A 24,083-nucleotide genomic window follows, 5' to 3' on the forward strand; every position below is an offset into this window, starting at 1 on the left:
ACATTACATCTGAATCCCTTTTGAGTTTCTTTTTGTATATGGTTTGATTCAAGTTTGGTTTGTTACGTTTTTGAATACAGATATGTTTGTTATAGCATCATTTGTTGGAAAGGCTATCCTTTCTTCTCTGCATTGCATTTGTGCCTTTGTAAAAAATCAGCTATTCATATATGCATGAGTTTATTTTTGGGCTGCATTCTAGTTTATTGATCTATTTGTGTATGCTAATGCAATACTATACTCTTTTGATTACTGTAGCTTTATAAGAAGTCTTGAAATCAGATAGTTTTAGTCTTCAAGCTTTATTCTTCTTTTTCAGAATTGTTTGGCTAATAGGTCCCTTGCATTTCCATATGAATTTTGGGTTCATCTTGTCAATTCATATTTTTAAAAAGTCTGCTGGGATTAAATTGAATCTATAAATCAATTTGGGGGAATTGACATCTTAATATTTAGTCCTCCAGTCCATGAAAAAGGTGTTTCACTCCCTTTATTTCAGTCTTGTTTAATAATTCTCAGCAATATTTTTGAGGTTTTAGTATACATGTTGTTTATATCTTTTGTTAGGTATATCTCTAATTATTTCATATTTTTGATACTATTATAAATGGCATTGTTTTTAAACACCAATTTCCAATTACTTTACCGCAGGGACATAGAAATATAATTGATTTCTGTATGTTAAATGGATATGCTGAAATCCTACTATACTCCATTATTAGTCTTGTAGCTTTTTTGTAGATTCCATCGGGTTATCTATATAGAAGATCATGTTGCACATGAAGGCAGATAGTTTTACTACCTTCTTACCAATTTGAATGCCTTTTATTTCTTTCTCATTTGATGGCACTGGCTAGGTTCTCTAGTACAATATTAAGAGGAATGCTAAATAGAATGATACACTCCCCAGTATAATGTTAAACATCTCTGTCTTATTCCTGATCTCAGAGAGAAAGAATTCAGTCTTTCTCTATTAAGTATTATGTTTACTATAGGGCTTTTGTTTTGTTTTGTTTTGTTTTGTTTTGTTTTTGTGGATATAGTTTTTCAGGTGGAGGAGTTTTTCTTCTATTCCAAGTTTGCTGAAATTTTTTTTAACTAGAAATGAGTGTTGGATTTTATCAAATGCTTTTTCTGCATTTGATAAAATGCAGGTGCTTTGATTTCTGCAGGTGCTTATTCTGCACCTCATTGAGGTGATCATATGGCTTTCCATGTTAGTTTATCACATTACATCAATTGATTTTTCAAATCTTAACCAACTATGCATTCTTAGGATAAACCCACTTGTTCATGATGTATTATTATTTAATATGTTGTTAGATTCGGTTTGCTAAAATTGTTTAGACTTTTTACATGAATGTTCATGAAGGATATTGGTCTGTAGTTTTCTTTTTTTTCCTTTCTAATGGCTTTGGTTTCGGTATAAGGATAAGGCTAACCTCACAGAGCAAGTTGGGAAGCGTTCCTTCTCTCCAAACTTTTGGGGAAAGTTTGTGTAGAGTTGATATTACTTCTTCCTTAAACATTTGGGAGAGTTTACAAATGAAGCCATCTGAACTTGGAGGTTTCTTCACAGGAAGGTTTTTAAACTACGATTTCAATTTCTTTTATAGATGTAGTACTATTTAGGTTGTCTGTTTCTTCTTGGGTGAGATAATTTGTATCTTCAAAGCAATTTGTTAATTTCACTTGTCCACTTCACCATTCAGCCATTGAATCTATAGATATGAAGTTGCACATAACATTATCTTTTGAATATTTATAGAATCTATGATGGTGCCTTATCTCTCATTCTGATATTTGTAGTTTGTGTCTTTGCTCCTTTCTCCTGATCAGTTTGTCTAGAGGTTTATCAGTTTTATTGATCTTCTCAAAAACCAGTTGTATTGTTTTCCTGCTTTCAGTATCATTGATTTTAGCTTTGATCTTTATTACCTTCCTTCTACTTACTTTGGGTTTAATTTACTGTTTTTATAGTTTCTTAAGGTTGAAGCTGAGGTTATTAATTTGAGACCTTTCTTCTTTTATAATATAAACATTTAGTGTTGTAAATTTCCTCTCAAATACTGTTGGTAGCATCCCACAAATTCTAATATGTTGTATTTTCATTTTCATTCACTTTATTTCTAAATGGCAGATATTTAAACCAGTGTAGCTTTATTTAAAGAGAATAATACTGCATTTGGATTTTCTGTTCTTCAAAAAAAATTTTTTAATGTTTTATTTGTTTTTGAGAGAGAGAGAGAGGGAGACACAGAATCCAGAGCAGGCTCTGGGCTCTGAGCTGTCAGCACAGAGTCTGCGCGGGGCTTGAACTCACAAACTGCAAGATCACAACCTGAGCTGAAGTTGGATGCTTAACTGACTGAGCCACCCAAGCACCCCATGGATTTTCTATTCTGATATTTCATGTGAGGGGAAAATCAAATAATTACAAGAAATTCATTTCAAGTTCTTTTATTTAAGCAACATCTTTCTTTCTTTTTTTTTTTATCTTTACTGTTGGATAGATTATAAAAGGAATATGTACTCATTATCTTGAAAACAGACATGATAAATATATGTATTTAAAAAGTGAAATTTAAAAAGTGAAATTTAAATGGTTAGTTTTTGAAAGATAACACTAGGTTTAAAAAAGTGAAATTTTTGTTCTTTAGAAATGAAGACTGATCTGAACTTACTATTGGAGTGTCTGAAGTATCAAATGGACAACCCTTTTTCACAAAAGGAAGCTTTGGTCACTATTCATTCAATTTGTCAACAAAACAGTAAGATGTGATAGTGAAGTTTTACCTGTGATTGTAGTTCTTTAGTATTTTGAAATATGAAATATGCATAGCTCTTTTTCTTCAACTTACTCTACTTGTTATGTTACTATATTCATGTGATTTATTTTCTCCTTAAAAGAATCATAGTATCATTTATGTTCTGTTTTGTCTGCACATCTTGTAGGTAATGCAGGTGTTTACTTTCGAGAAATTGGTGGTTTGATGTTTGTAAGAAATCTTGCAAAGTCAAGTGAACATAGCATGGTAAAAGAAGCAGCCTTATATACATTAGGAGCTGTTGCAGAACAAAATGGTAAAATATGAAAACTTTTTTTCATTATCCTTCAAGCATCGTGTTATATTTTAACAGACTACTAAAAAGTAATTTTAGGGGTGCCTGGGTGGTTCAGTTGGTTAAGCATCCAACTTTGGCTCAGGTCATGGTCTCCTAGTTCCTGAGTTTGAGCCCTGCATTGGGCTCTGCACTGACAGTGTGGAGTCTCCTTGGGATTCTCTCTCTCTCCCTCTCTCTGTCCCCTCCCCCACATGCATTCTTTCTCTCTGTGTCTCTTTAAATAAAGAAACTTCGGGGTATCTGAGTGGCTCAGTCGGTTAAGTGTCTGACTTTAGCTCAGGTCATGATCTCGCGGTTCATGAGTTCAAGCCCCATGTCGGGCTCTGCGCTGACAGGTCAGATCCTGGAGACTGCTTCAGATTGTTTCTCTCTCTCTTTCTCTCTCTCTGCCCCTCCCCCACTCATGCTCTGTCTCTCTCTCAAAAAATAAACATTAAAAAAAGATCTTTTTCACATTGATTTAAGATACTGTTTGTACTTCATGAATTTGCATATGCATATATGTATCTTTGATTTTTCTGTTAAGTTCATTATATATCTAAGTACTTGAATCAAAAGACGAAGATAACCTACAACATCTTGTGTATAGAAAAATATACTCTGGGTATAGAAATTCATGTTGGTCAAAACATTTTTCTGTAGTGTAGCCAAGATGAAGTTGAATCTAAAGTTTTAGTTTGTCAAACAACTTTCTATCCTTAAATTTTCATCCATTAAATATTTCTTCATCATTTAGTAAGAACCAAGCTATGTGCTAGTCATTGGGATAAATAAGACATTGTCTTTGCCTTTGAGAGAATGTCCAATAGCTGGTTCTAAATACTGGATCAAATACTAATTATACCTCTGTGTTCAAATTATTACCTTTTTAAAGATTTTATTTTTTTAAAGTTTATTTTTATAATAATTTATATACCCTCAAACTCACAACCCCAAGATCAAGGATCACATGCTCTTCAGACTGAGCCAGCCAGGTGCCCCCTCAAATTATTATTCAAACAAAAATTTTTTAATGTTTATTTATTTTTGAGAGAGAGAGAGCATGAGCGGGGGAGAGAAGAGAGAGAGGGAGACTCAGAATCTGAGGCAGGCTCCAGGCACCACACTGTCAGCACAGAGCCCAACGCGGGACTCAAACCCACGAACCATGAGTTCATGACCTGAGCCAAAGTCGGATGCTTAACTGACTGAGCCACCCAGGCACCCCTCAAATTATTTTTTGAAAATTCTGTTTATTGCATTATTATAACGCACACACACACATACACATATACACACACCTACTGTCAGGTATCATGTTTGCTTTTTGGAAAGATATTTTTATTTTTAGAAAGTCCTTAATAGCACAAGTATCATTTGTCTCTATTTTCTAAAGCAGGTTTATGAATTTTCTAAAAGTTTTCTCTTGCTATGATTTGTTACTTACTCATCTTAAATTTTTTTTTATGTTTTAATTTTTTTTTTAGTTAGGTTTTTATTAGAAATTCTAAGGGATTGTGCACATGTTGTAGCACCTCAATCAAGTATACTTCTGATTAAGATATTGCTTTTTAAAAAAATTTTTTTTAATGATTTATTTATTTTGGGGCGCCTGGGTGGCTCAGTCGGTTGGGCGTCCGACTTCAGCTCAGGTCATGATCTCACGGTCCGTGAGTTCGAGCCCCGTGTCGGGCTCTGTGCTGACAGCTCAGAGCCTGGAGCCTGCTTCAGATTCTGTGTCTCCCTCTCTCTCTGACCCTCCCCCGTTCATGCTCTGTCTCTCTCTGTCTCAAAAATAAATAAACATTAAAAAAAAATTTTTTTTTTAAATTAAAAAAAAAAGATTTATTTATTTTTGCGAGAGACAGAGACAGAATGTGAGTGGGTTAGGGGAGGAGAGAGAGGGAGACACAGAATCTGAATCAGGCTCCAGGCTCTGAGCTCTCAGCACAGAGCCCGACACAGGGCTCAAACGCATGAGCTGTGAGATCACGACCTGAGCTGAAGTCAGACGCTCAACTGACTGAGCCACCCAGTCGGCAACTTTATATTTTGTTTAGCATACTTTAAAACTTGTGCTAATGCATAGAAATTGAAATTATATTTTTTTTATTTTTCAGTTTACTGTCAGCAGACTTTGTGCACTTCAGAATTGTTTGAAGACTTAACTTGGTTCTTATCTAATAATGATTCAAACACAAATTTGAAAAGAATGTCTGTCTATGTCATATTGGTGCTGGTTTCAAATAATAGTAAGTACATTCTTGTATGTTGCAGAAACATTTAAAAATAATAAATTGAAATAGTTGTTCCTTTTATATCAGTGTCTTTTAAAAAATCTCACTAACTTCCAAGAACTACCAGCTTTATTTATTTATTTATTTATTTATTTTTAATTTTTTTAACGTTTATTTATTTTTAAGAGACAGAAAGAACAGAGTGTGAGCAGGGGAAGGGCAAAGAGAGAGGAAGACAAAATCCAAAGCAGGCTCTGGGCTCTGAGCTGTCAGCACAGAACCTGACACGGGGCCCTAACTCACGGACTGAGAAATCATGACCGGAGCCAAAGTCAGACACTCAACTGACTGAACCACCCAGGTGCCCCTGAGAACTACTAGCTTTAAAGAAAAGAGAATAGCATATATTGTTTGATATTTATTAATTTTAATAGTAAAGTGATTTGTGTTACTTAAATAACATTAAAAAAAGAACAGCTTTAAAAGTAAAAGAGACATTTGATGATTAGTTTGATTTTCCACTGAATTAGCCATTTAGTTACAGTGTTTACTATATCAGCCAACAATGGCCTAAAATTTCATGTAGCTTGTGGCTAAAATTTTGTTTCTTTTTTGGAGGAAATTTGAATGCTGTCATTCTATAAGCATATTTTCCATAATAATTGTGATTACAGATTTTTATCTACTGTAATTCTCTGTTATACTTAGTACTACTTTAAAGTGATTAAAAGTTATTTATTAGAAATATTACTTAAATGTTTTTCATTTCTACAAAATTTTTTTTTAAATTTTTTTTTAACGTTTATTTATTTTTGAGACAGAGAGAGACAGAGCATGAACAGGGGAGGGTCAGAGAAAGGGAGACACAGAATCCGAAACAGGCTCCAGGCTCTGAGCTGTCAGCACAGAGCCCGACGCGAGGCTCGAAGTCATGGACCATGAGATCATGACCTGAGCCGAAGTCGGACGCTTAACCGACTGAGCCACCCAGGCGCCCCTCTACAAAATTATTTATAAGCAAAAGTCATATTTGTGTGCTAATATGGCTGTTTTTTTAAGGGACTGGACAGACACTTGTGAGAGAAACAGGTTGTATTACAGTTCTGACACAGTTGTTCAGGTAAGCAAATATAAATTTCTTGTTATTATTCACTACTTAAGACTTTAACTCATTTGTATTAATTTGCTTCTTTTTTTTTTTTTAACCAAATAGGACAGTTCTTTCAAAATATGAGTTGAATTTGTCAGATAAAAATGTTTTCCAGAGTTATCAGTTATGGTCTTCAGTGTGTAGTACTTTATGTGTCTGTGTCAACAATCCTCAAAATGGTAATTATCTCAAATATTTAAATATTAAAATATAAAAACAAATGAACTGATGTTTTCCAAATATATTAAAACACAAGTGACTTTGTGTCTTCTTTCAGATGAAAATCAGATGCTTTGCTGTTCACTTTTTCCACATGCTAATGACTGGCTAATAAATTGCATCACACCTGAGGTAATTCGCCCTGTTTGCTCATTTATTGGGCTTACTCTTGCAAATAACAGTAAGTATTCATTAATGTCTAGTTATACTTGAAGAAACATATTTCAAAGCATAACAGAAACCTATTGAGTTAATTATTGAATTAATTGAATTAATGGAGTAATTTTATTATAGTAAGTTGGGTCATTTTGAATGCATTTAGACTACTGCAGATGGGAAAATCTTGAAAGGAGACATTGTTAGGAAGATGATTGGGAAACTGGAGGTAGCAGCATAGTTTTGAATCTCCCCAGATAGCCTCATAAAACAGAACAACTAGACAGCAAAACTAAAACCCGACAGAGGGTGTTCTCTGACTAAATAGAATTAAATTATAAATGAATAAAAATCAAACATCTAGAAAAGTCTCAAATATCTGAAAATTAAACAAGTCCATGCTAAAACAAAGACCAAAAACAAGAATAACCACAAAACCATGAGTAGAAAAAAATAAATTATAAAGAAATTAGAAATGTTTTTAACTGAATGATAATGAAAGCACAACATGAAAAAATTGGGTTGCTGTGGGGCACCTGGGTGGCTGAGTCGGTTAAGTACCAACTCTTGATTTCAGCTTAGGTCATGATCTTATGGTTCATGAATTTGATCCCCACTAGTATGGATCCTCCTTGGGATTCTCTCCCTCTGTCTCTGCCTCTCCCCCACTCATGCTCGTGCACCTTCTCTCTCTCTCTCCCAAAAATAAATAAATAAACCTAAAAAAAAAAACTGGGTTGCTGCAAAAGCAGTGTTTGGAAGGAAATTTTTCGCACTATAGTTTGCATAAGGAAAGAAGAAAGGTCTCAAATCAATTTATATTTGTTTCCACCTAAGAAACTAGAAAATAAACCAAGTTTAACTCAAAGAAGGAAATAATAAAGAGAATATCAGAAACCAATGAAATAGAAAAATAACACAGCAGGGGAAAATCAGTGAAGCCAAAAGCTGATTCTTTAAAAAGATCAATAAACGGATCCTTTAGCCAGACTAACTACAAAATAAAAAAAGAAGGCCCAAATTACTAATATCATGAATAAGAAGTGACATCACTCTAGATCTTAACAGGTATTAGGATAATAAAGGAATAATAGAAACAACTTTATGCTACTAAATTTGACAACCAACAGGAACTAGACAAATTCTTTGAAAAACACCAACTCAGAAGAAATAGATACCTTCCAGGGGGACCTGGGCGGCTCAGTCAGTTGAGTGTCTGTCTCTTAATTTTGGCTCAGGTCATGATCTCAGGGTCTGGAGTTTGAGCCCTGTGTTGGGCTCTCTGCTGAGCCTGGGAGCCTGCTTAAGATTCTCTCTCTGCCCCTCTTCCCTGCTCATGTGCATGCACTCTCTCTCTAAAATGAAAAAGAATAGATAATTTGAATATTATTGTATGTATTAAAGAAGTTGAATATGTAGTTTAAAACCTAAAACAGGAATTTCCAGGCCCTGATGGCTTCACTGGCGAATTATACCAAACATTTAGAGAAAAAAAAAAAAATCTACATTAATTGCCAGGAAATGGAAGTACAAGATATACCTCCCAACACATTTTAAAAGGCCAGAATTATTCCCACACTAGAGCTTGAAAAAGACATTACAAGAGGGGTGCCTTGGTGGCTCATTCAGTTAAGCGTCCGACTTTTGTTTTTGGCTCAGGTCATGATCTCATAGTTCATGGGATTAAGCTCCTTGTCAGGCTCTGTGCTGACAGTGAGGAGACTGCTTGGGATTCTCTCTCCCCCTCTCTCTGTCCTTTCCCATTTGTGCACTTTATCTCTCTCAAAATAAATAAATATTAAAAAACATTTTTTTTACATGTTTATTTTTGAGAGACTAAGAGAAAGCAAGTGGGGGAGGGGCAGAGAGAGGAGGGAGGCACGAAATCTGAAGCAGGCTCCAGGCCCTGAGCTGTCAGCACAGGGGCTCAAACCCATGAATTGTGAGATCATGACCTGAGCTGAAGTCATACGCTTAACCAACTGAGCCATCCAAGCACCCCAATAAACAAACTTTTTTTAAAAAAAGAAAAAGACATTACAAGAAGACTATATATGAACAAGGATGCAAACATCCTTAAGAAAATATTAACAAATCAGTGGTGCCTGGCTGGCTCTGTTGGTAGAGCATGTGACTCTTGATCTTGGGGTCATGAGTTCAAACCCCATGATGGGCACAGAGCTTATTTAAAAAAAAATTTTTTTACGGACTTCAAGCTATATTACAAAGCTGTAATCATCAAGACAGTATGGTACTGGCATAAAAATAGACACTCAGATCAATGGAACAGAATAGAGTACCCAGAAATGGACCTACAAACGTATGGCCAACTGATCTTTGACAAAGCAGGAAAGAATATCCAATGGAATAAAAACAGTCTCTTCAGCAAGTGGTGCTGCGAAAACTGGACAGCAACATGCAGAAAAATGAACCTGGACCACTTTGTTATACCACACACAAAAATAAACTCAAAATGGATGGAAGATCTAAATGAAAGACAGGAAGCCATCAAAATCCTTGAGGAGAAAGCAGGCAAAAACCTCTTTGATCTTGGCCGCAACAACTTCTTACTCAACATGTCTCCAGAGGTAAGGGAAACAAAAGCAAAATTGAACTATTGGGACCTCATCAAAATAACAAGCTTCTGCACAGTGAAGGGAACAATCAGCAAAACTGAAAGGCAACCAACAGAATGGGAGAAGATATTTACAAATGACATATCAGATAAAGGATTAGTGTCCAAAATCTATAAAGAACTTACCAAACTCAACACCCAAAAAACAAATAATCCAGTGAAGAAATGGGCAGAGGACATGAATAGACATGTTTCCAAAGAAGATATCCAGATAGCTAACAGATACATGAAAATATGGTCAACATCACTCATCATCAGGGAAATACAAATCAAAACCACAATGAGATACCACCTCACACCTGTCAGAATGGCTAACATTAACAACTCAGGCAACCACAGATATTGGCAAGGATGCAGAGAGAGAGGATCTCTTTTGCACAGCTGTTGGGAATGCAAACTGGTGCAGCCATTCTGGAAAATGGTATGGAGGTCTCTCAAAAAATTAAGAATAGAACTACCCTATGATGCAGCAATTGCACTACTAGGTATTTATCCAAGGGACACAGGTATGCTCTTTCGAAGGGGCACATGCACCCCAATGTTGATAGCAGCATTATCAACAATAGCCAAAGTATGGAAAGAGCTCAAATGTCCATTGATGGACACATGGATAAAAAAGATGTGGTATATATATACAATGGAGTATTACTTAGCAATCAAAATGAATGAAATCTTGCCATTTGCACCTACGTGGATGGAACTAAAGGGTATTATGCTAAGCGAAATTAGAGAAAGACAAATATCATATGACTTCACTCATATGAGGAATTTAAGGTGCAAAACCGATGAACATAGGGGAAGGGAAGCAAAAATAATATAAAAACAGGGAGGGGGGGTGAAGCCTAAATGACTCTTAAATATGGAGAACAAACAGGGTTACCGGAGGGGTTGTGGGAGGGGGAGATGGGCCAAATGGGTAAGGGGCATTAAGGAATCTACTCCTGAAATCACTGTTGCACTATCTGCTAACTAACTTGGATGTAAATTTAATAAATAAATAATTTTTTAAATAAAAAAATTAAAATTAAAAAAACATTGGGGTGCCTGGTTAGCTCAGTTGGTTAAGCATCCTCTTGATTTTGGCTCAGATCGTGATCTCACGGTTTGTGAGGTCAAGTCCTGCATCATGCTCTTTACTGGCAGAGCAGAATCTGCTTGGGATTTCTCTCTCTCCCTCTCTCTCTGCCCCTCCACCACTCTGTCTTTCTCAATAAATAAATAAACATTCTTTTAACATAAAAAATATTAAATCCAGTAATATATAGAAAAGGTAATATATTATGACCAAGTGGCATTTATCCTAGGAATGCAAGATTGGTTCAACATTGGAAAATTCACCATTTTCACAGGCTGTGACAGAAAAGAAAAACTATATGATGATCTAAAAAGATATAAGAAAAGCTTTTACATAGTTCAGTATGTATTTATGACAAAAACTTTTGGTAAACTAGGAATAGACAGAACTTCTCAATGTGATAAAGGGCCTCTACAAAACACTACAGCTAGCGTATTTAATGGTGAAAAACTTAATCCTCTCCTCCTTCCCCACTCTGCCAAGATTGGAAAAAAAATGATAGCCACTCTCATTACTTTAAGATTTTCCTGGGTATTTCAGCCAGTGAAATAAGGCAGGAAAGTAAAAACGCATAGAGATTGAAAAGGAAGAAGAAAATACAGTGTTTATTCATAGCTGACACGATTGTCTGAAGAATCGAAAATAAAGTTGTAGGAATGAATAAATGATTTTAGCATGGTTGTAGGATCCAAGGTCACATACAGAAATAAACTGTATTTCTAAATAGTAGCAAGGTGGCTCAGTCAGTTGAGCGTCTGAGTCTTGATCTTAGCTCAGGGCTTGATCTCAGCATTGTGAGTTCGAGCCTGAAGTTGGACTCCATGCTGGGTGTGAAGCCTACTTAAAAAAAAACAAAAAAACAAACAAACAAAAAAACTAGGGATAAATTTAATGAAACCTGTGCAATGTCTATATGCTTAAAAATATGAAACTTTGCGGAGATAAAGAAAACCTAGGTTAATGGGAGATACCCTACACTCATGGATTGTAATGCTCAGTATTATTAGAATGTCACTTCTGAATTTCATTTCTGGATTCAAGACATTCCCCATCAAAATACCAGCAGGCATTGCTGTAGAAATTGGTGGACAAGCTGATTCTAAAATTTACATGGAAATGCAAAAGGGCCAGGATAGTCGAAACTTTTTGAAACAGGTCAAAATTATGGGATTTATATAACTTGATTTCAATACTTATTATACAGTAATCAAGAAAGTGTGGCGTTGATGTAAGTGTAGACATATTAGGTCAATGCAGCAAAATAGCCCATATATAGACCCATACATAGATAGTCGTTGATTTTCTACAAAGGTGCCATAATAATTCCATGTGGGAAAAGATAATCTTTTCAACAAATGGTGCTGGAAAGAGTGGATATCCATACACAAAATATGAATCTCAACCCTAATTTTACACTGTATACAAAAATGAACCTGAAATGATCCATAGACCTAAATGTAAGAACTAAAACTTCAAAACTTCTCAACGAAAACATAGGAGCAAATCTTCATAACTTGGGAGAAGACAAAGCTTTCTCAGAACACAGAAAGTATGAGCCACTAAAGAGAAAATGATAAATTGGACTTCACTGAAATTAAAAGCTGAAAAGGAAAGCCATAGACTGGGAGAAAATATCTGTGAAATGTACGCCTGGTAAAGAACTTACACCTAAGATATATAGAGAATTCTTACAAATCAGTAGGACAAAAAAACAACCTAATGATTAAAAAAAAGAGGCAAGATTTGGTCAGATATGTCACCAAAGGAGATATGAATATTAAATTATACATAAGCATTGAAAAAATGTTTGAAAAGATATTCAGAATTATTGTTATTAGAGAAATCCAAACTAAAACCCAAAGGATACCACTACACACTCACTGCAATGGCTGAAAGGGGAAAGGCTAGTAATATTAAATGTTGATGAGGTTGTGGAGCAACTAGAACTTTCTCACATGTTGTTGGTATATTTCTGTATTCACACATTTAAAGCAAATTGTCATGTTTCACATGCAAAGGAACTTAGCTCTATAATTCCAAAAATTGGATTCTCTCCATGATGCTTTGACATTTCCTTTTTATCTAAGAGTCAACTTGGATGAATAATAATTTTAGAACCTCATTACTGTCAGCAAACTGGTATGAAATATAAGATGAAATTTGAAATATTCAGCATACAAGTGTAGACTAGGATGTTCTTGTGTTTATAAATTTTTATTACATGGGCCATAACTAAAAATCATGGTAATACAGTGCCATTTTCATTTAAGCATTTAAAAATACTTCCTAGGGGTACTTGGGTGACGCATTTGGTTAAGGGTCTGACTCTTGGTTTCAGCTCAGGTCATGATCTCATGGTTTGTGGGTTTGAGCCCCATGTCAGGTCTGTGCTGCAGGTGCAGATCCTCTTTGGGATTCTTCTCCCCCCCTCCCCCCTGCCTCTTCCCTGTTCATGCATGCATTCTCTCTCCTTCTCCCCCCATAAAACAAATAAATATAAAAATAAAAATACTTATTTTTTCAAGAATTTTTTTTAATGAAAATATTTTGCAGTAAAGAAACCTGTTTTGGAGTCTCCATAATATCGAAAATGTTTGCTTATCCTTTGATAACATTTCCTAACAGTTCCTTTCCCAAATGTAGAAAATTCTGACCATGATGTTTTTTTAGATTAAGATCTTTGTGTTTTGTTGAACAATACAAAAAGTAATTTTTTTGTTTAAATCATCTTGGCTCAATTTGTAGTACTAGGGTATACTGGGAAGAAGGTTCGTGGCAGAATTATAATCATTAATCCATGTATCCATTTGTTATAAGCCCACTGCTGGGATAGGGGCTGTAGAGACTGTTGAATACACAGACCCATGGGATACTTTCCCATCAGAATCATTTTCAAAGGGGGAACAAGACACTTCGACTTTTCAAAAATGTATTTTTCACTGAGTCTTTGCTTGGAATAGTTGTTATGACTCTCAATAATATGTTATAATTTTATGTTCTAAGAACTAAAACAATTAGGCTTAAATAAGATGGATAAAATATGTGTTCTTTTGGAATAGTTAAATTACTTTGCCCTTTGTAGATTCGAGCAATCTAAGGAATGAGTTAAGTTGGAATTCAGAAAATAGGCAGCTTGCTAATTGCAATATCACACTAAATGAATTAATCTATTCTTCATAGCTCTATTGAAGGACTTGAGTTTACTAATGCCATTCTTGCAAGATATACCAGTTTTTGCTAAATAAGAAAGATATCTAACACATGAGAAACACTGTACTGTGTGTGTAGTTGTTCCATGTGAAAGTGCATTTCTTACTTAAGTAAATGACCTATTTTATGATTAAAGGTAAAGATTAGATTTTTTCATTCTTTAATTTTGGGATTTTTAGTACTTGAAAAAGTCAAGTTAATGTCATATTTAGTGCAAAATAATTGAATGGAACCATACACTTGTTTGCGATATTAATAGTCTTGCTACTTTATTCCTTAAGCATTTGTTCAGAAATACTTTATATCTGTGGGTGGACTGGATGTATTGTCTCAAGTTCTTGTGCAACTGGAATCTGATTCACACAAGACTGTTTCCAGTGCTAAGCTTGCAGTGGTGGTGACAAAGACAGTGGATGCGTGTATTGCTGATAATCGTGAGTAAACGTGCTTAGTAATTTTTATATAATTGCGTTTTGTTTGAATTCAACATGGTAGGTGTTGAAATGGTAGATGGAACACAAACATGGTTTGGACTTCCAGTTTCTCACATGTGGGAGGAATCTTAAAACTTATCTAGTCCAACTCCTTGTTTTCCCATGAAGGTTATGACTTCCCTAAGGGTTCAAAACTAGGACTTCTGACTTTGTCTAATGATAGAATCAAGATAAGATTCTATTATTTCTAAACCTTTGTTTCAACAAAAGAACAATATTAAGTTAAAAACTTTAAGTTGGAAATGGACATTTGGGAAACATAAGGAATGGAAAACCCAATTTATAGATTTTAAAAAATTATATAAAGAATTAAGTTATGCTTCTTTCTAATAAGTATGAGGTCTGACTTACCCAACCATAACTAGTGTGTGGCAGACTCAGACTTGAACCCATGGCTGCTTCTCACATGTACAGACACTGAGGAATGATAGTCTGTAAATCTCCGTAATAACCAATGCTTTTAACATTCACAAAAAACTGAAAAATAAGTAGGTGATTTTTAAAAAATCAGTTATTATTTTTTTTATTTTGACTTGTTTTATTTTTTATTTTTTTAAATATACATCCAAATTAGTTAGCATATGGTGCCACAATGATTTCAGGAGTAGATTCCTTAATGCCCCTTACCCATTTAGCCCGTCCCCCCTCCCACAACCCCTCCAGTAACCCTCAGTTTGTTCTCCATATTTATGAGTCTCTTCTGTTTTGTCCCCCTCCCTGTTTTTATATTATTTTTGTTTCCCTTCCCTTATGTTCATCTGTTTTGTCTCTTAAAGTCCTCATGTGAGTGAAATCATATGATTTTTGTCTTTCTCTGACTAATTTCACTTAGCATGATGCCCTCCAGTTCCATCCACATAGTTGCAAATGGCAACATTTCATTCTTTTTGATTGCCAAGTAATACTCCATTGTACATATATACCACATTTTCTTTATCCATTCATCCATTGATGGACATTGGGCTCTTCCCATACTTTGGCTATTGTTGATAGTGCTGCTATAAACATGGGGGTGCATGTGTCCCTTTGAAACAGCACACCTGTATCCCTTGGATATATGCCTAGTAGTGCAATTGCTGGGTCATAGGGTAGTTCTATTTTTAGTTTTTTTGAGGAAACTCCATACTGTTTTCCAGAGTGGCTGCACCAGCTTGCATTCCTAAAGATCAGCTTTTAAGGGCCTGCTATGTGCTGGGCTCTTAGTGAGCTCTAGAGACACAAAAATGATTAAGACCTAGTACCTTGAAGAATTTACAACCTTACTATTGATATCAATATTGTTAGACACTGGGTGAACTCTGTTAAAAATGCTGTTAGGAGAAGTATAACAAAATGGCAGCTTCTTGAATTTTGTTATATCTCACTGTGACAGCTTCAGGGATGCTTCACTGTGTCATTAACATTAGAACCATGGCAGTTAATAACGTATTTCAGTTACGGGCAGGAGTTAGTTACATAGGAAGGTCTATAGTCCATCTAGATAAGAACAGGTGTATAAGGTGAGAGTAAGCATATTCAGCTTTTAGGGAGGTAGTATTATTACTTCATACTCACAGTATTATGCAGGATAATTGAGAAGAAACCATTCTTCGTAAAATAGGCTTTAGTAAACTGTCCCTATCTTGGGAAGTGGGATTAATGAGGACTATGTAAGTCACCATATTATTACAATGTATTTATTTATATACACATACACATACACATACATATTAGATATTATATGAGCTATGAATATTAGATATTATATAGTTATGAGATCATTCTCCCAGGATAAGATCTGACATATAGTATATATATATATAGTTATGAGTTTGAAGTTTATACTCTTTTCCCTCTATTTTATACTAATAGCTACTTTTGGAGTAATACTATCCAAGTATCAGATTGTTTCAAAACTTCTGACATTACTGCTTCATGAAAGTCTGGATTCAGGAGAAAAATTTAGCATCATACTTACTCTTGGTCATTGCACAGAGGATTGTGGTAAGTATTAAATTTATTCAGTGTGCTTATTAGAACAGTGGAGGAGTGGAAATCCACTTTTGTTTTTTTCCCTCATTTTCATGTGAAAGGCTTAAAAGTACTGCCTTTCTCCAAGTCATTCAGTCCCCAAGCTAGTCATTTTGCTCTTCATCCTTCTTCATCCATATTCTTCCTTATCCCTTTCTGCCCAGTTCCAATTTAGGCCCTTAGCCCCTCAACATCTTTCACCAATGTTATTGGAATAGATTTCTCCTTGTGTTCCCTCTCTCGTATCTCCATTTTTCAATCCACTCTTACACTGCTGCACAGATCCAATCCTGTTCTCCCTTACTGAAAACCTTTGAAAGTCCTATCTTTCTTTCTCTACTTATCACTCTCTTTTTTCTCCTCCTCTTCCATTTTCCTCCCTCTTTCCAATCTTCTCCTGCTCTCTCTCTGTCCATTTTCCTCTTTTCCAACCCTCTCTACATTCCTCACTCTCTCTCCTTGCAATCTCTTCTCTCCTCTTTGCTCCCTGCTCCACTTTTCCATTCTCCTTGCTTTTCTGTCTCTTGCTTAGGATTTACTATCTTCTACTCTCATTTTTGATATATTTTCCAGAGGAAAATCAGTATGACCTTTTTAAAAACAATGGGCTTCCACTCATGATACAAGCCTTAACTGAATCACAGAGTGAGGAACTAAACAAAGCTGCCACTTTTGTGCTTCACAATTGCAAAAAAATTAGTAAGTATATTGTTACTTTAAAAAAATACCAAAGTTTATGAAAGGGAATTTGTATCTGCTGAATGAGCCAAACCCCTTAAGGTCCCCAGGCTCTTCTTACATTTGAAAAGCAGAGTATATGATTTGGACATGACTAAAGTGTTTCATCATATTAAAAATCTATCTGGAAGAGAGCAACAATATAGAGAATTTACTTATTTTATGCATTGTGGACAAATTTAGTTGTAGGACTTAAACTTGAGGTCTACAGGTGACTTATGGTTAAAGTACATTTCATTTATTTTGAAAACTGAGTGCCTTTTATTTGCCAGGCACTCTGCTAGGTTTTAGGGATACAATGATTAAGAAACAACAGTCTGCACTCATAGAGCTTAGTTTAACTAGATAAACAGGTAGTCATTAATAATCTCAAAAATGAATGAATTGTTATATATTAACGTAAGGGCTAGGAATGGATGGAGCAATAGAGCTTAGAGAGCATAGAACAAAAGACTGTGTTTTAGACTTGGAGCAGAAAAGGCTTTGGAAGAAGTGATTCTTGAGCTGAGATCTGAATATATAGCATTAACTAGGTGGAAAGAAGGGAATTTGTTATGGCAAATGTCTCAGGTATGAGCAACAGTGAGGCACTGTTAGGAGGGAGCATGCATTGAAGGATTAATGGCCATTGAATTAGTCTTCATGGAAGAAAAATTGCTGCTGCAAAATGCAAAAAGAAAACTTAAAAGATTATAGGAAGGAACCACTCTATGAAAGCTGTTGAAAAAAAACTACTTTAAAACCAGTATCCATATACCTGAGGGTGTTCATGTATCTGGCATAACATATTTTCATGATACTCTTTCTCCTATAACTCTGCAGATTAAAGTCTAATTTATGACCGGGGCTTGGGCCTCTGCCTAGCACTGGCTTTGTGTTTATTTTCTATACCATTTAGACAGTTAATTTAGTCTAGATGGGCCAAATTTAGAGAAGGGGGTGGGGGCATGAGGTTGTCTGTATTTAGTGTTAAAATTACACTTAAAGTGTAAAAAAAAACATTTCCAGTAATGGATAAATTAACTATTTTTTCCCATATTATGAAGCTGAAAAATTATGTCTAAGTCTAGGAGAATATTCTTTTGATGAGAATGAAAAACAATTAGAAGACATAAATATGAAAGAGAAGAATCTTGAAGAGTACTGGAAGAAAGCAAAGGAAATTCTACACAGAATAGAACAGCTTGAAAGAGAAGGAAATGAGGTGGGGTTTTTTTGTTTCAAAGAATATAGAACTTTTTTCAAGGTTTTTTGTTTTGTTTTTTCAGTAGAGGTTAGAGGGTAAAATATTTTTCCTGCTAAGTTATTTTTTAAGTTTTATTGGTTTTAAATTCAAAATTAAGTAGTGATACTTGAGTAACCATCTTTGAGCACAGAAAGAAAAGATTTTTAAGAAATGGAAATGATGACTGAAAAAATAAGAGACACGGAAGATAGAGATCTAACATCTGTATAATAAGGGTTCAAGAAAGAGAAAGGATGGAGAAGTAATCTCTCTCTCTTATATATGTATATGTATGTATGTATATATACACACATATACATGTTTCTATATTTTTTTATGTATGTACAATTTGTGTCTTTGTGTGTGTGTACTTTTAAAAAATGTTTATTTTTGATGGGGCGCTTGGGTGGTTCAGTCGGTTGAGCACCCGTCTTTGTCTCAGGTCATGATCTTTTGGTTTTTGAGTTCTAGTCCCGCATGTGTGAGCTCAAGCCCTGCTTTGGGCTCTGCAGTCTCTCTCCCTCTCTGCACCTCGTGAGATTCTCTCTCCCTCTCTCTCTCTACCCCTCGCTCACTCATGCTGTGTCTCTCAAAAATTTTTTTAAATGTTTATTTATTTTTGAGAGAGAGAGAGAGAGAACAAGCAGGAGGGGTACAGAGAAAATGGGGGACAGAGGATCCGAAGTGGACTCTGTGCTGATAGCAGAGAGCTCCATGCAGGGCTCAAACTCACGAGCCAGGAGATCATGACCTGAGCTGAAGTTGGATGCTCAACCAACTGAACCACCCAGGTGCTCCTTTGTGCATGTATTTTTAAAAATAAAAGCATAGGCTCAACTTAGTATAATAGTATAGTAATTTCATTCTTTTAAATGACTGAGTAGTATTCAATATTAAAGATTATTATAAATTTATTTAACTAGTACTTAATTGAGAGACATTTAGATTATATTCAATCTCTCACAAGTGTAAACAACTCTAGAGTAAATGTCTTGCTACCATATATTTTTTATATATATATGTAAAATATATATAAACATATATAAATATATATATAATAAAAATATATATAATATATTTTGTTGTTGTTAAGTTTATTTTTATTGGAGAGCCTGGGTGGCTCATTTGATTGAGTGTCCAACTTTGGCTAAGGTCATGATCTTGTGGTTCGTGAGTTTGAGCCCTGCATCAGGCTCTGTGCTGACAGCTCAGAGCCTGAATGGAGCCTACTTTGGATTGTGTGTCTCCCTCTCTCTCTGCCCCTCTTCTGCTCATGCTATGTGTGTGTCTCTCTCTCAAAAATAAATAAAACACTAAAATTTTTTTGTTTATTTTTATTTCTTTTGAGAGAGAGCGAGCAGTGTAGGGGCAGAGAGAGAAGGAGACAGAATTCCAAGCAGGCTCCATGCTGTCACTGCAGAGCCCAATGTAGAGCTCGAACTCATGAACCATGAAATTATGACCTGAGCTGAAATTAAGAGACGCTTAAACGACTGAGCCACCCAGGTGGTAAATATATATATTTGTAACCACCTTACTAAGATGTAAATCACATTCCATACAGTTGACTTGTTTAAAGTGTACATTTCATTGGCTTTTAGTATACCCACAGAATTGTGCAACCATTACCACAATCAATCTTAGAACATTTTTATCATGCCCCCCAAAAAACCCCATACCTTTTAGCAGTCACCCTCCCTATTTCCCCATCCATTCTTCCCACCTTCCCAGCCTAGGCAGCCACTAAACTATTTTCTGTGTCTATATATTTGCCTATTCTGTACTTTTTATATAAATTGAATCATAGAGCACATGGTCTTTTGTGACTGGCTTCTTTCATTTAGAATAATGTTTTCAAGGTTTATGCATGTTTATATTAGTATTTCATCTTTTTTAAAAAAGCTTTATTGAGATGTTATTCACACACCATACCATTTGCCCATTTAAAGTGTACAATTCAGTAGTGTTTAGTATATTTACAGTATGTGCAACTATAGTCATTTACAATATTTTTATCATCTCAGAAAGGAACTCTGTACCCTTTAGGTATTTCCTTGCATTCTCCATTCCCAGCCATGTGTGTGTATATGTGTGAGCAGGGGAGGGGCAGAGAGAGGGAGGGAGAGAGAGAATCCCAAGCAGGCTCCTTGCTGTCAGCAAGAGCCTGACACAGAGCTTGATTCCATGAACTGTGAGCTCATGACCTGATCCAAAATTAAGAGTCAGACGCTTAACAAACTGAACCACCAAGGTTCCCCTATCTATAGGATTTTTTTGTAAAGATGTGCAAGTTTTATTATGAACAATCCTGTCAAATTGTTTCTCCATAGAAGTTGTGCAATTTATGTTCTCACCTGTAAGTTATGAGAGTGTATACCCTTTCAATTTTTGCCAGTGTCCTAGATGAATGCTGTCTCAGTGTAGCTTTATTGTGCATTTCTCTTTTTGCATGTGGGATGGGGCATTTTTTCATAAGTTTAGGAGCTATTTATGTTTCCTTTCCCATTAACTGTTCATCTCCTTTTCCTATTTTTCTATACTATTGTTGATCTTCTTCATATTTCATTATAGTAGCTTTTCATAAATGTTGATAGAAAAATCATACCCCAAGACATGATTTATACATATTCTTTCTAGATGTTTTGATAATCATTTGGTTTGCTTCTGACCTTTTTTTCTTCTGAGTCCGCCCTCCCCACAACTGCCCCAGCCACCCATATTATTCTTGGTCTATAGTAGAGCTTTGAAAAAAATTTTTCATGGGGTCAACTATATTAGTTTCTTTTCTTCATGATTTATTGATTCTGTGTGATATTTAGAAAGGCCTTCGTCCCCTCAGGAATGTTAAAATATTATGTCTTCTTTTAAAATATATACAATTTCTGGGGCACCTGGGTGGCTGAGTCAGTTAAGTGTCTGACTTCAGCTCAGGTCATGACCTTGTGGTTCATGAATTTGATTCCCACATTGGGCTCTCTACTCTCAGTGCAGAGCCCACTTCGGATCTTCTGTCTCTCTCTGTCTCTTCCCCACTCACGCCGTCTCTAGTTCAAAAATAAACATTAAAAAAAAACACACATGCACACACACATATATGTGTGTGTATATACATATATATACACACAAGTTTAGTTTTTTATATATCAATATTTAGCTCATTTTGACTTTTTTAAAGTTTATTTATTTTGAGAGAGAGAGCATGAATGGGGTAAGGACAGAGAGAGAGGGAGAGAGAGAATCCCAAGCAGGCTTCACACTGTCAGCACAGAGTCTGATATGGGGCTCAAACTCACGAACTGTGAGATCATAACCTGAGCCAAAATCAAGAGTTGAATGCTTACCTTACTGAGCCACCAGGCTCCCCTCATTTTGACTTTGTTTTTGTGTGAATTGTGAGATATGGATCCAATTTATTTTTCCCCAGAGGGCTACCCAGTTGTCCCCAGTTCATTTACTAAATAAATTCCCCTTTCCTGTTAATGTAAACTGTCCCTTTTATTATGTATATTCTGTTGACAATCATGAACTTTTCCTATATTATTTAAAGAAAGTATAAATTGGATTATAAAACAAATGGATTATCTTGAAATTATTTACTTGTCATTTTTACATTATAGGAAAAAATACAAAGAGAAAAATACAAGGATAATGTTTCATCTATGAACATAAATATTGAAAATACATTGAAACACCTCCATGGAGATAGTATTGGCAAAGGCCCTGAAGCAGAAGATAAGGATAAAAGCCAGTCTAGAAAGCTTCCGAGTTGTAAATCCCATGGAATTCTAACTACAGCGTGTACAAATGATCACCAAATGAAGACCCTGTTAAAGAGTACAGATCCATTTGATGCTTGTTATAGGGAGAGTGGACAAAATAAAACTTTATATAAAGCCGATTCAAGCTATAGTCAAAACTTACATGAAAGAACAAATTTTGAAAAAAAGAATTCTGTTTCTCAATCAAGGTATAGTTTAATAATTGTTTCTAACTTTATTTATTCAAGTATTTTTTTTTGTAGTACTATGTTATTAAGCCCTGGGATATAGAAATGATAAAAAATGGTCTTGGGAGGAGCCTAAATGGAGATATTGGGAATGGAGTTTGGATGGGGAGGTATGGGCCAGTTCATCTAGGGCCTTGCATGTCACAGTCAGGATTTTTGGTTTTCACTCATAGGGCGTAGGGAGTCATTGACAATTTTAAATTGTGTGACATCAGATTTGCATTTTAGAAAGGATACTCAGAGAACTTAACCTGAAACCCTATACCTGAAGTAACAACACATGCATTAATAATCCATCGGCAATGTAGCAAAAACCAGTTTGTAAATTTAATTTGATAAAAAGGAGTAGTGTGTGATGAAAATATGGCTCAGGATTACCTTTTCATTTGTTCCTTTCACCTCACCTCCAGTTCATGACCTTGCTCCCTCAGATAGCCTATGGGGCTGGACCTGAGATGTAGCTTTTCTTAAAAATTTACTTGTGTTCTCTCCTCTGATGGATACTGAGCTAGTAGGGAAACTGAAGAGTATTGCTGCTATATTCTGGGAAGGTTGCAATGTAAACGGAATATTAGGGAGATGGATTACATCATCACCACTCCTTTTTTTCCTTTATAAAACCATTCTTGATGTTAATTTTAACCTGATTTCTCAGGGATGTGGAATTGGAAAGCATTGAAATATGCCCTTGGGCCAGCTCTCTTGCTTTCTGTCCCATTGCTTTTGTTCTCTCCTTTTTTTTTTTTTTTTTTTTTTTTACGTTTGTTTGCTTGTTTATTTAAGTAATCTCTCCACCCAACATGGGGCTCGAACCCGTGACCCCAAGATCAAGAGTCGCATGTTCTTCTTCCAACTGAGCCAGACAGGCACACTATGTTTTTCTCTTTTATAACTTTTTCCCTGTGTTTCTGTTGGCATCAGTATTATTGCCTTTTGGAATCTTATTTAGCTCCACTTTTAGAAAGGAGGCTATAACCATTACAAACGCTACTTTGGCAGAATTTGATAGACTTTAGTAGATCCTGGTTCCATCTCCTGCCTGCCAAACACCCAGAATCACACCACTGCTTACAGAAACATTTGTGCACACACTGAGGAGTATGTTTACTTTTAATTTCTGGTGTCTGTTTTCTTTTAGTGACCATGTTTTTAAACCTCCAATTCCTGTTGTCAAAAATAGAAAGCAGGAGTTACCAGTAACAGGTATGACTAAAAATATTTCTTCTTTGATTTTTTAAGAAAACATATTTAGGTGACTAATACAGCCAAAAATGTAATTGGTATATTTGCCCTCTAACATATAAGCCACACTTTTGACTCCTTTCTGGTGTAAATACTTTAATCACCTGTTATTGACATCCAGACCTTTCTGTTTATCCAACAAGATGACTGAATATGTAGTACTGTACTAAAGTTTATGAAAATCTTGAGAATTAATATATCATGTAAATGTCAGGTCCTTTTCATTAATCAAAAGAATCTTAAATATTGCAATTTTTTTCCAGATCCATTTACATTATGTTCAGATATAATAAATAAAGAAGTCATCACTTTTCTAGCAACTGACAGTCATTCTAAAATGTTAAAGTATAGATGCTCAGGTAAATATTTTTTATACAGTTATTTTGTAATTAAAACTTTATATGATATTAGTTAACTAGACTTTATAATAATTCTGCCTGTGTGATTTAAACTTCATTGCCTTTAGGATCACCTGGGTGGCTCAGTCGGTTAAGCATCTGACTTCAGCTCAGGTCATGATCTCGTGGTTCATGAGTTTGAGCCCCACACCAGGCTCTCTGCTGTCAGTGTGGAGCCTGCTT

At 35.3% G+C, this 24,083-nt stretch overlaps 1 protein-coding gene across 9 annotated transcripts in view; it reads left to right on the forward strand.

The window, feature by feature from the left end:
* The window catches only part of TERB1 (telomere repeat binding bouquet formation protein 1), a 45,260-nt gene that overhangs the window by 10,463 nt on the left and 10,714 nt on the right, over positions 1-24,083 (forward strand). For all 9 annotated transcript variants that reach the window (XM_053210144.1, XM_053210147.1, XM_053210143.1 and 6 more), the window contains 13 exons: positions 2,661-2,771; positions 2,956-3,084; positions 5,226-5,357; positions 6,402-6,462; positions 6,556-6,671; positions 6,770-6,892; positions 14,069-14,221; positions 16,133-16,264; positions 16,865-16,990; positions 18,076-18,233; positions 21,872-22,221; positions 23,399-23,463; positions 23,766-23,861. In XM_053210144.1, coding sequence (XP_053066119.1) covers positions 2,661-2,771; positions 2,956-3,084; positions 5,226-5,357; positions 6,402-6,462; positions 6,556-6,671; positions 6,770-6,892; positions 14,069-14,221; positions 16,133-16,264; positions 16,865-16,990; positions 18,076-18,233; positions 21,872-22,221; positions 23,399-23,463; positions 23,766-23,861 — 1,752 coding nt within the window. The remainder of the gene's footprint in view (positions 1-2,660; positions 2,772-2,955; positions 3,085-5,225; positions 5,358-6,401; positions 6,463-6,555; positions 6,672-6,769; positions 6,893-14,068; positions 14,222-16,132; positions 16,265-16,864; positions 16,991-18,075; positions 18,234-21,871; positions 22,222-23,398; positions 23,464-23,765; positions 23,862-24,083) is intronic.

The sequence above is a fragment of the Acinonyx jubatus genome, chromosome E2 (assembly GCF_027475565.1).
Source record: "Acinonyx jubatus isolate Ajub_Pintada_27869175 chromosome E2, VMU_Ajub_asm_v1.0, whole genome shotgun sequence".
Taxonomy (NCBI): domain Eukaryota; kingdom Metazoa; phylum Chordata; class Mammalia; order Carnivora; family Felidae; genus Acinonyx; species Acinonyx jubatus.